Here is a 14,385-nt window from a genome sequence, read left to right as displayed (position 1 = left end):
CTTTGAAGCTGAAGCATTGTAGCGAATCTGCTTGAATTCTTACCCCTTGAATTGTACCCCTGGAACATAATATTTTCCTTCAAGTATCTTAAGTTAGCAATCTCCACTTTAGTCTGCATGCATCTCCACCAGCTTCATTTGAACAAGAATTGTGCGCATGTTAAACATGGAAGAAACTGTTTCAAATACAGGAGTATGGATGAAACAGTACAATATAAGAGTGGGGGAAATTCATCCTGAGTTTGACTCTACAGTGAGAAAAATCAGAGCATGATAGTTGAAGTGCAGCTTTGTGAGGAATATAATTACTGTAAGCACTGTGAATTTAAAACAGACTTGGAGGATAGCCATGTTAGAGGATTGTAAATTTGTTTATATTAATTACCTGGAGATTTTCACATGTTTCTTGACTGTAGGTGAGCCTCTGTATTTCAGTTGGTGAGACAAGATAGAGTGCTTGTCCATTATTGGTGAAGCAGAATGTCCTGGCTATTCGCATGTTGGTGAGTGGCAGGTAATACACATCCAACAGTGGCCTTAAACTTGGCAAACTTAAGAAAGAATAAATAAATTAAAAAAAATGTAACAGGATTATCTATTATTGATCAAATGGTTCATTTTTAAAGCACACTATTTTCCTCCTCACTATCTGAATAAGTACAACAAACACAGGATATCATTTAATGCAGTTAGGAAAAATTTCAAAACAGAACTATGCAATCTTCCAGTTAGCACCTCAACAAGAAAAAACATCTGCAACAGCTGCATGTGAAAGCACCATTTAAATGATACTCTGAGTATATATATCACAGGTACACTTAAAGTACTATTCAGTAATTACTAATTAAATATTTTAATACCTGCTTATTTTTTTTCTTTCATATACAATTAAATACCCTGCCTCTTCTTTCAGATGAAGATTTTCTTCTTGAATAAAACCACAAGTCTGAAAGAACTGTTTGTATAATGCAGGCAGGAGTGCTTTCAAAGGATGACAGAATTCAGTAATTTCAAACAACATTTTTGTGAATTTATACCCACCTTTTTTTTTTTTTTTTTTTTTTCCCTGAGTGTATATTTAAGAGGAAATCCTCTTAAATCAAGGTTTTGCTTACCTTATATTTTCTGTTTCTGCATATGGAACTGCAGTACTTACTGCATCAGGCTACTAAAGAACAGATGCGACACACTCATGCTGTAATAATGCTCAAGCTACCAAACATTCCTCTCCCTCAAAAAAATACTAAATGCATGGATAACTTACGTCTTAATGAATGGAACCCAAAATGAACCCTTACCTCAAAAATATTATTTGTGAAATTTCTCTAAAAATAGAATTTACACAAAATCTTAACTGAAAATCTATCGTCAATATATTAAGCAGCTTTTACTGCAGATATCATCTACCTAAGATTACTAGTTCTAAAGACTTAAGAAAGCAGGACAAAGTGAAGCTGAAACTAATGATAAAGTTAAAAGTATAGTGGATAGCAACAATGAGCTGCCTCCCACCCCCCCCTTTAGTACGACACTGAAATTTCTAAATGTTAAGCTTGCATGTTACAGACTGTGCATTGTCCAGTAGCAGGAAACTGACAAAAGGAAGGAGAGTAGATACCTGTAGAACTTTCCTCTAAAGTCATGTTAAGAAATAAAAAGCACTATTTTTCTGTAAGCACATCATGCAGCTATGACACATCTGCACTGCTTGTATGTAAAATAAAATATTCCTAGTCTGCGTTAGTAAGAGGAAACTGCTTTGCCTCAGACTGCTGGAAGCATCAAATAATCCTTATAGCTTTGAGAGAAATCATGACAATATTAGGTCACATAGGACAAGCATGGCATTAATGACAGCATTTTCAGAGTATCAAACAAACCTGTAGCAGAATGGTCTTACCTAAATTTATATCTGTAGATAGGCATTGGGCATCTTGGGCATGACAATGCTGTGACAACTTTACACAAATGGCAGCAATTTCATGCTTATGAAATATCCTCTTAGATAGGTCCAAATCCCTTGGCAAGCAAGTGTAGCTGCCACCAGAAATAACTATTTCTGAAATAAATTCATGTTGTTCTAAATAAACTCATGACAAGAAGTCATGTCAGGGCAAGGTTGTCATAGGAGCCGATCAATTCAATATTTATAATTTAGCACCTACTTCTCAATGCAAAGTTCATTAGAAAATAATTGATCCTGAGAAAAACAGGATTTGTTTGAATATATGGAACATGAACATTACCAAATTCAGCTTCAATTATGGAAAAAGCAATACTTGCCCTGCAAACAAACAAGATGAGCAGCATTTTCTAGAGATGTTTAGAATGTATATTGGGGTATAGATCAACAGAGCTACCAACAGACTTAAAAATAAAGACCTACTTTTTAAATTATGATATGAAACAGCTTTAGTTTTATTCCTAGAAGCTCCCTGGTGAAATTAATATCTTTTTACAGAATTTCCCAAGCTTAGTACTTGATATTTGCAACTTCTACAATGATCTTTTAGGAATTGTACTTGCACAATTTTGAGTGCCATATTCCACATTCATCTTACCATTAGCCACGAATAAAACGTAGGTGCAAGGATATAGGTATATACAGTCTTCTCCCCCCTCCTACTGCTACTCAGAATAAAACTGCATTTGCAAATACGCAAGAGAAAGGACAGGTAAAAGTTACAAATGTGACCTTCAAACATTACTTTTATGCATGTTTAAATTAATAACTTAAACCTCTTAATTTAGATGATTTTTCTATACTGCAACTGTCATCAATTTTACCTTTATAGCCTGAGTTTAAGGCCTTTGTGACATAAGCAAGCTACAGAACAAAACAGTAAACTCAAGACATGATTGAGAAGCAAACAGAACTGTAACAGCTGCACAAAAAACATGCAGAGCTATGATTAGCTGAAGGTCTAACTTAAAGCAGTTTCCTCCATCAAGGAGTAAGCTCATGTTTGAGACAATCTTCATGAGTTCAAGGACTTATAATTTGTTGAATTGCTCTAACTTGAGTTAGCGATAAATAATAGGAATATATAATCAAAAGTATCCTGGTCCAGATGTTAGAGGTTCATCAACACTGAGGTGAATGTACATTTATTTTATTGATATTATTCTGGAAAAATAACTTGAGTTTTATCTAACTTAAGACTCATTTTTTACTTATATATATGTATGTACATCTTACTATCAAGGAGGTCTTACCTAAAAGTCATAATATGTCCATTGGCACAGAAACATGCAAGGCAGATACTGTTACTCAATGACACTATGTCTCCACGAAGAACAAAAGAAGTCTCTGTTATGTTTTGCTTATAAATACAGTTCTGGGATGGCAGTGAGATAACTTTTGCTTGCTTTTCAGAACATATCACTGCATATTGGTTTTCACTGATTTCCTGAGAGGAAGAGGGGGACACTGAAACAGGTCGTCGCTTTTTCAATTTATCTTTTTCATCTTTATCTTCAGGAACATTGTGTTCTCTCCAGGGTTCATGTGCTGGTGAGACTAAGGATCCTGTGGTATCCAGAAAAGCCATTCTCAAGATTGCCCCTTTTAGCCTCAGGATGGTTCCTAAGAAACAGAAGTTGAGATTTCTAAAACAGTTCTAAGTTGAATTTTAAATACAAAAGATTTCTTTATGAAGTTAGCAGAATGAAAGCTAAACAAGAACTTAGACTTGCCTAAACAAAACAGAAGTAAAACCTTTGGATATTAATCTGAAAACCAATGAAGCATGTGCAAGTGCACATACCTATTCAATAAGATGCTATACCAGTTTTCAAAATTTAAGTGTCTGAATATGCTCCATTAACATGAATAGTAATGTATTTATTAAAATAATAGAGCTGGAATGCATATTTGTAACAAAGTTTACAAACATGCATCATGTTCTGCAATGACGTTGTAGTAGGAAAGCTAAATCTATGCCTAACAGCACGTTATTCAGTGTTTATCTTTATTTAGGCAACATTCTGAAAACCATTAAGACATCATTACAACAAAATCAGTTGCTGCGTATCAGTAAAACAAGATCTCTCAGTAAATCACAGGAATACTTCATCATTAGTATTTAAACCATTAAAATACACAGACCTTAATTTTTATTTATTTTTTCCATGATTCTGTAGAACTGAAAGTTTCCTACCATACTACTGAAGAAAAAACAGAATACACATCTTCTCTACTATCTCTGTTTAACTACTGCCATCCACTACATTAAAATGAGAACATCTACTTTTCTCAACAGATATACTTTGATTTTTTTTCTTTTAATATTATGAGATTATATTCTCAACTCTGGAACATTAAAATTCTGATAATAAAAGTAACCAATCTATATTGTTAACCTTATTAGCTAGATCAATGAAGTACGTATTAGTTTCCAATTACTCCGTAGCTGAGAAAAATAGTTTCTTAACATAATAAAATAAAAGCATGAGAAACAACAGCAAGATTTATCTTTAGGCTGTACTCTGCTTTCTACTCACCACTAGGAGAAACAATTACTGGCTGAAGAAGTCTTTGCTCTCCTCCTGGGGGTAGGTTCAGTACAATGACAAGCACTGTACCCAGGGTGGTCCCAACCCACAGGCACGGGGAAGGTGACGTATCAGCTTTTCTTGTGAAAGTCTCACAAAAATGAAGAGCTGAAATTGCCTCGCGTGACTCTTTATCAATGCTAGTTACACTAGAACTCCTGGATCGACTGAAAGAATTGTCTTTGACATCTGAAAACAGATAGGTATTAATTAGAACGAGCAAAATGCAGGAATTAATAAAATTGAGATCACCTTTTAGTTTTGTTCTTTGGTATGTATTATACTACTGCTTTTTATTACTACTTTACTCTTCCTTAATCATATTTCTACTATGATTTTTCCTTAATCATATTTCTTTTTGATTCTATTTCCAACAAAGCACCCAATCTTTCTTTGCAGAGGTAGTGATTAAGTAATTGCCATGAATGACTTATCACAGAATGGTTTGGGTTGGGAGGGACTTTAAAGACTATCTTCTTCCAACCCCCCTACCATGGGCAGGGACACCTCCCTCTACACCAGGTTGCTCAAAGCCCCATCCAGCCCAGCCTTGAACACCTCCAGGGTTGGAACATCCACAGCTTCTCTGGGCAACTTGCTCCAGTGCCTCACTACTTCTTTCTTACTAGTATCAAATCTAGACCTGCTCTTTTTTAGTTTAAAACTGTTATCCCTTAACCTGTCACTACACTATAAAGCATACTGGACATTTCTGCCTTCTTGAGACAAAGAGTAAAAGTTATCATTAAACAACAGGAGTTAAAAAAAAAATATATATATATATATAAAAACTGTCAATTAGCTCATTGATCAGATAAAAAATGGCAAACAGCTTAATGATTTTTTTTTGAATATTTAACTATGTTAGTTTAAGAAGGACAGGGACAACCAGACATCATGATTACACAACCTGTAAGGACTTACAATATTGTCCCACTTCAGGAAACTTCATGAGTTTTCATAGGCCATTTGCACACACCTGAACTTTTAGTAAGAGAAACATCAAATGCTACCAAATGCCACTTGGCATTGCTATGAAAAGCTGAAGATCTCCTTTTTGAATACAGTACAATATGGCAGTAACACTTTTCATCGGGATGTCTTAGTCTTTTTGCTTGGCAAATACGGTTCTTATAACAGAAAGTGAATTATATTAACAAAAAAAATTAAAAACAAACCATGCTGCTCTATTCTAGCTGTGTGTTGTCTGTACCTGTGGTGATACTTAATACATCAGCATGCCTGAAGTTATCTGTGCACTCCAAATTAATGCTTTACTTTCTCAATGCGTCATTCCACAATTTCAGCACGAGACAACACTTCCCAGTAAAGTCTGGTACACTTTATTTATATCATGACTTCCTAAAACTAAGTTATTATTTTAGATCTTCAGGTGGTGCACGGAACATTTCTTAAGCAGGATTATGAAGTGAAGAGCAACGTTTAACTGCATACATACTAGAAGTATCAATATGGTAATTTCATTAAATAATTGCAACTTTTCTACAAAGAACACCCAACATGCATTTGAAAAAATCTTACAAACTAGATTTCAGCTGACAAAATACAGACATGTAGACAATATAAACAGTGAAACTCTCAGGAGAGATTTGTTTCATTCCAACAAGGATAGAAAAGTTATTGTCCTGCCTTGTTTTTATTTTATTTAATTCAAATGTAAAAACATCAATCATAAAAATAAACTAGGTCAACCACTCATATGCTGACATCTCAAGTTTTCACATTTAAAAACATTGCCTAGGAAAAACATCAAATCCAGGATAAAATGATGAAAATCCTTTTATATTTTTTTAATGACCACAACCTCTTACAATGCTTGTTCCTTCAAGTTTGAATATTTACTGGCTTTTTGTTTTTTCCAACTGTAACAGATTAATCACACATTTGAATTTTGCTGACACTAAAATACATATTTGCAAAAAAGGCATAAATATTCTGTAAACCAAATTAAGGCCAAAAAACATGGAATATATTGATATATTCAGAATTTAAAAATGCAAACCAACTGTAAACCATCTGCATGAATAAAAGATAACTCAAATCCTAGCATCTCACTAGAACATGGGACTACATGTGGTTTCATTAATTATACCCCTTCGACTAACAATTTGAGAACATACTTTCTATACTTCTTATTTCAGAAAAGATCCTTCTCCTCTTCCTGAGAAAGATACAATTACCGCAACAGGCATAAGATGTACTTTTATTCAGTTGCAGCTGGTTGAACATTTGAAAAGCATGTGTACAAATTCCAGAAGTATTGGAACAGACAGGGAAACACAGAAATTAACTAGCCAAACAATACAGGCATTGTAGAGAGTGGACAACTCATTCAAAGAGGAGAACTGGGAGTGAAAGATTTAACTGCATTAGTGCATATTCTTTATCCTGAAGTCAGGCAAGAATCTAATTTCTTAATAGATTAGTTTTGAATGAAGAGGAAGTTACAATAGTGTGACTACAAAACCACTTTATCAGAAGGAAGGAAAGATGAGCCTCTTCTAAGCAACTAAAGCTAAGACCTAGTGGTAATGGTACCTTAATCATCTGGGTTACAACATTGAAAAACAATGGTATAATGCCGACTACAGTATGCTTACGACAATTTCTATTTTAGGAATTGGAAGATAAATATAGAAGCACATTTTGTTTTGGCTACTTAGAGAGAACAGGGAGTAGGTCAAAGATTTAGAGACACAAGTATTTTGAAAGAACACAACCATGAAAGAGTAAATGTGATCAAGGTTCAAGAAGCCATGGAAGAAAATGAGAGAAAATACGGATAATGAACTTGTGAGAAAGACATTTCAGAGCTGTCTCCTAGATCCAGTACATATGGTCACCTAAGTGACAAAAAAAGTACAAGCAAGCTGAGTCACTGAAGAACCCTATGCAAAAGCTATTCCACTAGCAGAAAAGATGGTTAGTCAAATAAAAACAGACTTATCATTGCCTAAGGAAGTTATTTACAGACCTGAAAATTTAAGAATTCTATACAGAACAAAATGAGGTGTGTAAGTGCAGACAGCTACACATGGGATGAAGTCAAGCAAAACCAAAGACCATTACAACTAAGTAGTAAAGAAATACACCAGAAGTGAGTTGACCAGAAAAGCTCCATTATTTCATTAGAACAGCAAATATTAAATCATGTAAAGAATGCTGGTAATTTTAGCATTAGAAAATACTGTTTTAGCATTCTCTTTTCTCCTTGCTCCAATTAAAAAAAAAACAACTATGCACTTATTGCTATTGAAGAATTTCAAATAAAAACAACAGTAGAAATAGAATGAATTTGATAACATTTAAGCATAAATGCGTTCCAGTTTGCAAAGGCTGATCAAGTTCACCCTAAGCTGAAATTATCCCTAAACTGTCAGTAAAAGTAGTAAGGAAGAACAAACACAGTGAAAAGACAAATGAATTTTTTGTGTTCCTTAGTGCTAATGATGCCGTGTTTAAATCATTCTAGTGCTACACAGAAGACCTTTAGAAAGATGAAGAAAAACACAAAGTCCAGAGGCAATTAACAGAAGCCATTCTAGATTTAGACAATGTAACTTAAAAGTAGCTTGATTTTGTTAAAAACTAAAACAAACCTAAACCTATCTGCAAAAATGAAGATTAGCAACGTGATGACAGCTTTCAACAGCATAAAAGATGGACTAGCAAAGAGAAACAACAATAGCTATCCATGTTCCTTGTGGAAAGGACAAGAAAAAAAGCTAAGTTAATATGGAAGGAAGAAGTATTGTTTGAACAACAGGAAATTTGTTTAACTGGCTATAAAACACAAACTTTGTCTGGTATTTTTCTAGAAACTTATTTATTGGAGGCTCATGAATGAGAGGTTAAGCTGCCAGACACCTGGATCCTTGCCATAGCAATGGATTAAAGGATTTCTGAGGGTTTCTTCCAGCTTCACATTCCTCTGAGCAGAGCAAGCTGTAATGTAAGTCAGGGTGGTCTAACTCTTAAGTTTCAGGATATTCCAGTGCCATCAACTCTTCCCTTGCTGATAGCAAGGGTTGTCAAATACACGGTTCTGCAGCTGACAGTCCGATCCTGATCTGTTTTCTGCTGGGGTTGTACAGGGGATTCTGCTGCAAGAGGGGAAAGGGAGCTGTGGCAGACAGAAGGCAGCTTTCATATACAGGCTACATCTACTGCTGTAGGTCTACAGCTGTCCCTGATCATCTTTTTCTCTAAGAGGCTGGATCTGTTCTACAAGCTGGTAGTCAACTTTTGATGAAAAAGCTCTAAAAAAAACCCTAGTCATTTGTATGTTGTTTTAGTTATGCAAAACCTTAAGCATTACAAACTTCACAACTTATTTGCTGATTATAAGGTATTGTACTTTTTCAAGAAAATTGAAATTCTCAGACTGGCCATCTACCCAGCAAACAGCTGTATGTTATTTTCATTTATGGAGAGTGGTCACAAGACAATTACTATTTGTAAAAAGCATCCAACTATTTGTTGAGCAGACCTCAACATATCCTGTTGTTCCCAAGATACTGCATTTTTCAATTTAAAATATATCAGATGGTTTTAAACAGGCAAGCAATTTTCCTTATAATAAATTACCTGCTTATTCAACACTTTTTCTATCACAGCACTGTTTTGAAAGTAGGAGTGACAGATGCCTAAAAATTATGACAAAAATGTGATAAGCCATGTACAAAATTTGCAGGCTTACCTTATGATGACAGCAATGACATTTTGTGCCTGAGAGCCCCCAAGGAGAGTGGAATTAAAATTTTAGTTCTATACTTCAGATAATGCAACTCAGTCATGATAGTTTACATAAGTAAGGACTCTTTAATGTATGCACACTCTGCAAAACAGTTTCAATAAAAATAAAATCAACTATGTAAACTTACCTAAATCAGGCTTTAACTCAGTTGGCAAACTTAGCTTCCTGGACATCTTTGCTGAAAAGTGAAGTATATCTTTTTTTTAAAAAGAATAAACATAATTCTGCTGGCCTTTATTTGCCTCTTTCCAAACATTTAATAAATTATTGTTCATTACATTAACTGCAGTACTTAACAGGATTTCTATTAAAGCAGAGCCCGACTTTCACAAGTGAAGGGTGCAAAATAGAACGTGGAAGATACCACAGTCTTTAAATACAGCATTTTATTACTCTTGCCCAACTTCATTTCCCCTTAGACTTCTGAATGAACTTGATGGATTGGATGAATTTTGCTTTGGCTCAAACTCAAATTTTATCTCTTTGGGTAAGAGAAGATAATGCAGACTCAGTTACTGCAAGACTATACACTGAAGTTTTCAGAAATTTAACATCCCCTCCACTCTTCTTCTGCCCTACTTCCTGATCACACCTGAGATACTTCAAAAAAGAAAACAGATGAAATTTTAATTGCTCTAAAATGTAACAGGTAAGAGTACATGTGTAAAATAAGCTAGTAATCTGAGATGTAATCAGCAATCTTAAAAGAATGAAATTACAAGGAATAATTATATATGATCAGCAGCATACAAATGTAACATGCAAAAAAGTCAAATTTCAACAGTACTGGTCATGTGAAAAGTAGAGCTTGATATCATCACTGACATAGAGAATTCTGTTTGTAGGAACAGAAATCTTATGGCTTATTTAAAAGGCAGTATTATGCTAACAAACATTGATAAAGTAATAGGCACTAGTAGACTTGTAGCCATACATCTTTCATTTTTCTTTTAACAATTAGTAGAAGGAATAATTTTGATATAGCTTAACTTCTAGACCAGGGCTAGAATTTGAATTTCTCAGCCACATGCCTAAATTTTGATATATCATTTAGTTCTTCACTGTCTTTTAAGGGTAATACTTCTCCACCTAAATAGATGTTGGATACCTGTCATTAGGCAGATTGAATCTTGCTGCTTCTCTGTTAAAAATGGGAGTACGCTTATTGTAATTATCCTTTTTTTTTTTTTTCACAGAAATCATTGTTTGCAACATGTCCTGAAGAAGAGTGCATGATTTAAAGTTACTTCCACTCCTTCAAAAGGAGAAGTACTTCATTGTATCATCAATTATGCTCATCAATATTACAAATGCTAGTTATCTGAATGGTTGAACAGTTTTATTCCTGTCATACATTATGAAAATTTGAGAGTAAGGCTCCAGAAATAATCTTCTCATTTCCTCCACATGTCATTGTTACAAAGTATGCCCTGTTCAAATTAAATTCAACTCAGACCACAATGCTAGTTATTTTAACTTACTTTATTTACTTTAGTGCAGACTGAAATGGAAAAGGGTGCTGCACCTACATGTTTTCTACCCTCACAGCCTTGCATTGGCATCTGCCTGGCTTAATGATGAGGCCAAAGCTCATCTTCAAGAAGTTTTTGCCAGAGGTTGTTTTCAGCAAGACTGACTTGTTTCAGATCAGTACTCAGCTATACATATGGTCAACTGTGGTACAACACTGCACTAATGACAATGAACCCTTTTTTCTGCTGTCAGCTTGAACTTGCATCAGCTTGGTGCAAGAACATGGAACCTCATCTGGAATTAGGAATTATAAGACAGGTGTTCCTCATCATAAGACTTATTTTCTGTTTTGGACATGTAAATCATAAGAAGCTGAGATACTGAACAAAAGCTGAAACATGCACACTAAAATTGATCTGGTTTTGGCTTTTCACAGCTTTTACCATGTGTGAATATCAGTAACGATTAGTTTATTTAATCATTTTAAAGACTAGAGTGGTTACTTTTGGCTTCTCAGATCAAAATGTTTAACAATTTTAACAACTCGGGAAAAATGGCAAGAAACACAAGGTATAAGGCAACAGGTCATACAAAATACAGGTTCTTGTGTCAGATCCTAAGAGTCAATCCCCACTTTTGGCTTTTTTGTTCTCTAGTAAAAGGCCAGCTGCATGGTCTAGGTTGACAGGGTAAAACAAATCTGCCCAGCATCTTCTTCAGTACATACTAAAAAATGCCTCTCATTAATAGGACAACAGGATACAAAAGGTAAGACTGTCATTGCTAGAAACCATGAATTAATGTTATGAAGAAAACTTACAGTTCAAAACATACTTCAATGTGTCAAAAGCCACAATAATTCCAATGTAAATAAACAAGAGCCTATTTAAATAGCAGTACTGCCATCTTGTGCTTAGATAGAGAAGTGCCTGAAGATGCAATAAGAAAATAGGAATATTTCACCAGCTAAATCATTTTTTTAACAGTACTTGGTATAATAAACCGCTTGCATTCATATGTGGCTTATAGTTTACAATAGTTTTAAGAAAATTCAGTTTTTCCATGACTTAGATGAAAAACAGCAATACTGCCATACAGCTAGAGAACTACCACATAAAAGATAATGATTGGAGAAAAGGAAAGGAAATAGGATTGAGATGTCAGTGTTAGGCTTTTGACTCTATTTGTAGAACAGGTGATGTCAACTGCCCCTTCTGAGTGTAACTGACCTCAAGTAGCAGCTGTGATGCCACTGCTGAATACCTCTACCCCATTTACAGCCAAGGCTGCCTTTCTGTAACCAGCGCAAGACAAGGAGTCAGACTAGGGAATAATTCTGCTTCTCTTGCCTCTGCTTAGACCCACACTTTATACTTCTCTAAATTAGAAAACCTGAAGTTGTACATAGGCCACATACACACGTTATTTTGCTTATTTATATAACTAAACATATATTATGAAAATATGAGATTAGAGAATTGTCCAAGAACAACATCCACGATTCTTGGAGATTTCTCATATGTCAGTCTTGAAGTGGTAAAAAAAAAAAAAAAAAAAAAAAGGTTAGCTTTGCTAACTGTGCTATTTTTCAGTATAGCAGGCTCAACCAATTCAACGAAGAAAATCTGAAGACTACCTGAGACATATCTGAACTGTCAACAGGAAGCTATGGCTTAAAGTAACAGTTATATCTTATTTTGCAGTATGTTACCCTGAGCTATGTTACAAAACATTACATTGTATAGCACATTAGTTTGAAAACTGTAAACTGTTTTCTCATATATTCCCTATTCAAGGAAACAGTCAAAACCCTCTACTAAAAAAAATTCTCTAAACCTAAAATAAAGTGAGACAAGTATCTTGGTGTTTTGACAGACAAGAGAATAGTTTACATGAAGCATAATTCATTTAACATTTAATGAGATATACCTAACCAGCTTAGAATTTTTTTTCTTGCTAGTATTTTAGACATACTCAAGTTCCTATATGATTCAACGTTTGACAACTGTATAAAAGGAAAAATTTAAATTACCAAATTTAATGATGCTTAAAGAATCAAATACTGTACTGGTGACAGTTAAAGAAATAGATTATCAATGCTGAGATGTCTCAATTTTTTAGAAGAATAATGAAGTCATTTTACAACAGAATGCCTGAATCAGACAAAATATTAAAACGCTGGAAAAAAACACTGGCATTAGGGCATCTGAGAACTTAACCTTTGATTCTGTGAAAATGGAATTAAAAGTCAATGACTTTAGCATTGTTTGGCAATTTTAGTTGTACACTTCATAATGTGAAAAGCCTTATGTTAATGGTAACAGCTAAGTACAGAAATTTTGAATTGCAATTACTCTGCTTAGATTTGCCTAATGATATCATTTGCAATTGTTCTTAAACTTGCAGATTGCAAAAAAGAAATAAAAATGATTTTACTGAAGAATGTAGTCTGAAATAATTATAGAGGTATTGAAGTCTACAATATTTTTGAAGTCTACAATAACTTCACTAGAGCTTCTTACAGAAATGGATGTTGTAATACCTCAAGTTCTGGAAAGATTCATATTGATATATTAAGTCACATACCAGTCATTGTACCAAATACTTTACTGACACAAACGTGTAAAACAGCTAAAGATACTGCTTCAGCTCGAATCAGATCACAATGCCTTTCTACAAAAATTACATGGTCTTAGACATGAAATACCTATTTTTTTCTCTTTACATCTAACACACTTTTTAACAGGAATTCACAGAACATGAGTTACATTTTCAAACGTTTGTCATTCCCAAGAGAAATGTTTGCATCACGTAACGGCCAGAGTACTTTCTATAAATTCCTAGTTGGTTAAACCAAGTATCTCCTTGTATCTAAGGTAATTGCAACTATTCTGAAGTTCACCCCAATGCAAATGAAGGGAAAACGTGACCCTAAAGCCACATATTAACAATAGACCTTTGGATAGGTACATCCACAATTTTTTTTTCTTTTTACCTCCTAAATACTCGTAAAGACAAAGCTGAAACGTTGGTTCATGAAACATTTGCATTTTAACTTATTTATACTACTGTTGCAATCTTTGATGGTTTTTGATCCTTTAATGAAGTAAGAACCCTTGCCTGATACTGTCACTAATGATACAAATCAATGGAAATGAAGATGCTTCTATATAAAAGCTTTAATAAAATTATTAAATTGACAATGGTTTCATATTTCTAAATAGATGCATTTTCTGTTACCACCTTACAGACCTATCACTGAAATGAGATTACTTCTGTCTTTGTCAGCAGTTTTCTCTTACTGTTCACATCTGACAAAAAACACAGGGGTGATATTAATAGCGACTGAAATTAACTATGTAAACTATTCTTTTTTTGTAACCCATTTTGACATGTTGTATTTCACACATGGATAAAGACCTGAAAGTACTTGAACTGATTGCATGATATGCCAGTGCAAAAAGCTATAACCATGCTACATACACACAAACTCATTCTTGTGAACACAGTTGATTGTAAATTGTGTTCTTTCATACAACAGTGTGAAGATAATGACAGAAAGTAACACTCACATTTTACAA

At 34.2% G+C, this 14,385-nt stretch overlaps 1 protein-coding gene across 7 annotated transcripts in view; it reads right to left on the bottom strand.

Moving 5' to 3' along the window:
- The window catches only part of STXBP5 (syntaxin binding protein 5), a 111,166-nt gene that overhangs the window by 9,231 nt on the left and 87,550 nt on the right, over window positions 1-14,385 (bottom strand). For 4 of the 7 annotated variants that reach the window (XM_027454325.3, XM_027454328.3, XM_027454326.3 and 1 more), the window contains 4 exons: window positions 9,459-9,509; window positions 4,504-4,743; window positions 3,217-3,586; window positions 386-551 (listed from right to left, as the gene is read on the bottom strand). In XM_027454325.3, the coding sequence (XP_027310126.1) occupies window positions 386-551; window positions 3,217-3,586; window positions 4,504-4,743; window positions 9,459-9,509 (827 nt within the window). The remainder of the gene's footprint in view (window positions 1-385; window positions 552-3,216; window positions 3,587-4,503; window positions 4,744-9,458; window positions 9,510-14,385) is intronic. The other 3 variants (XM_027454327.3, XM_027454330.3, XM_027454331.3) reach the window with 1 other exon arrangement.

The sequence above is a fragment of the Anas platyrhynchos genome, chromosome 3, assembly GCF_047663525.1.
Source record: "Anas platyrhynchos isolate ZD024472 breed Pekin duck chromosome 3, IASCAAS_PekinDuck_T2T, whole genome shotgun sequence".
In the NCBI taxonomy this organism is placed as follows: domain Eukaryota; kingdom Metazoa; phylum Chordata; class Aves; order Anseriformes; family Anatidae; genus Anas; species Anas platyrhynchos.
The sequence above is the reverse complement of the archived record's forward strand: the minus strand, read 5'-3'. Positions and strand labels throughout refer to the sequence as shown.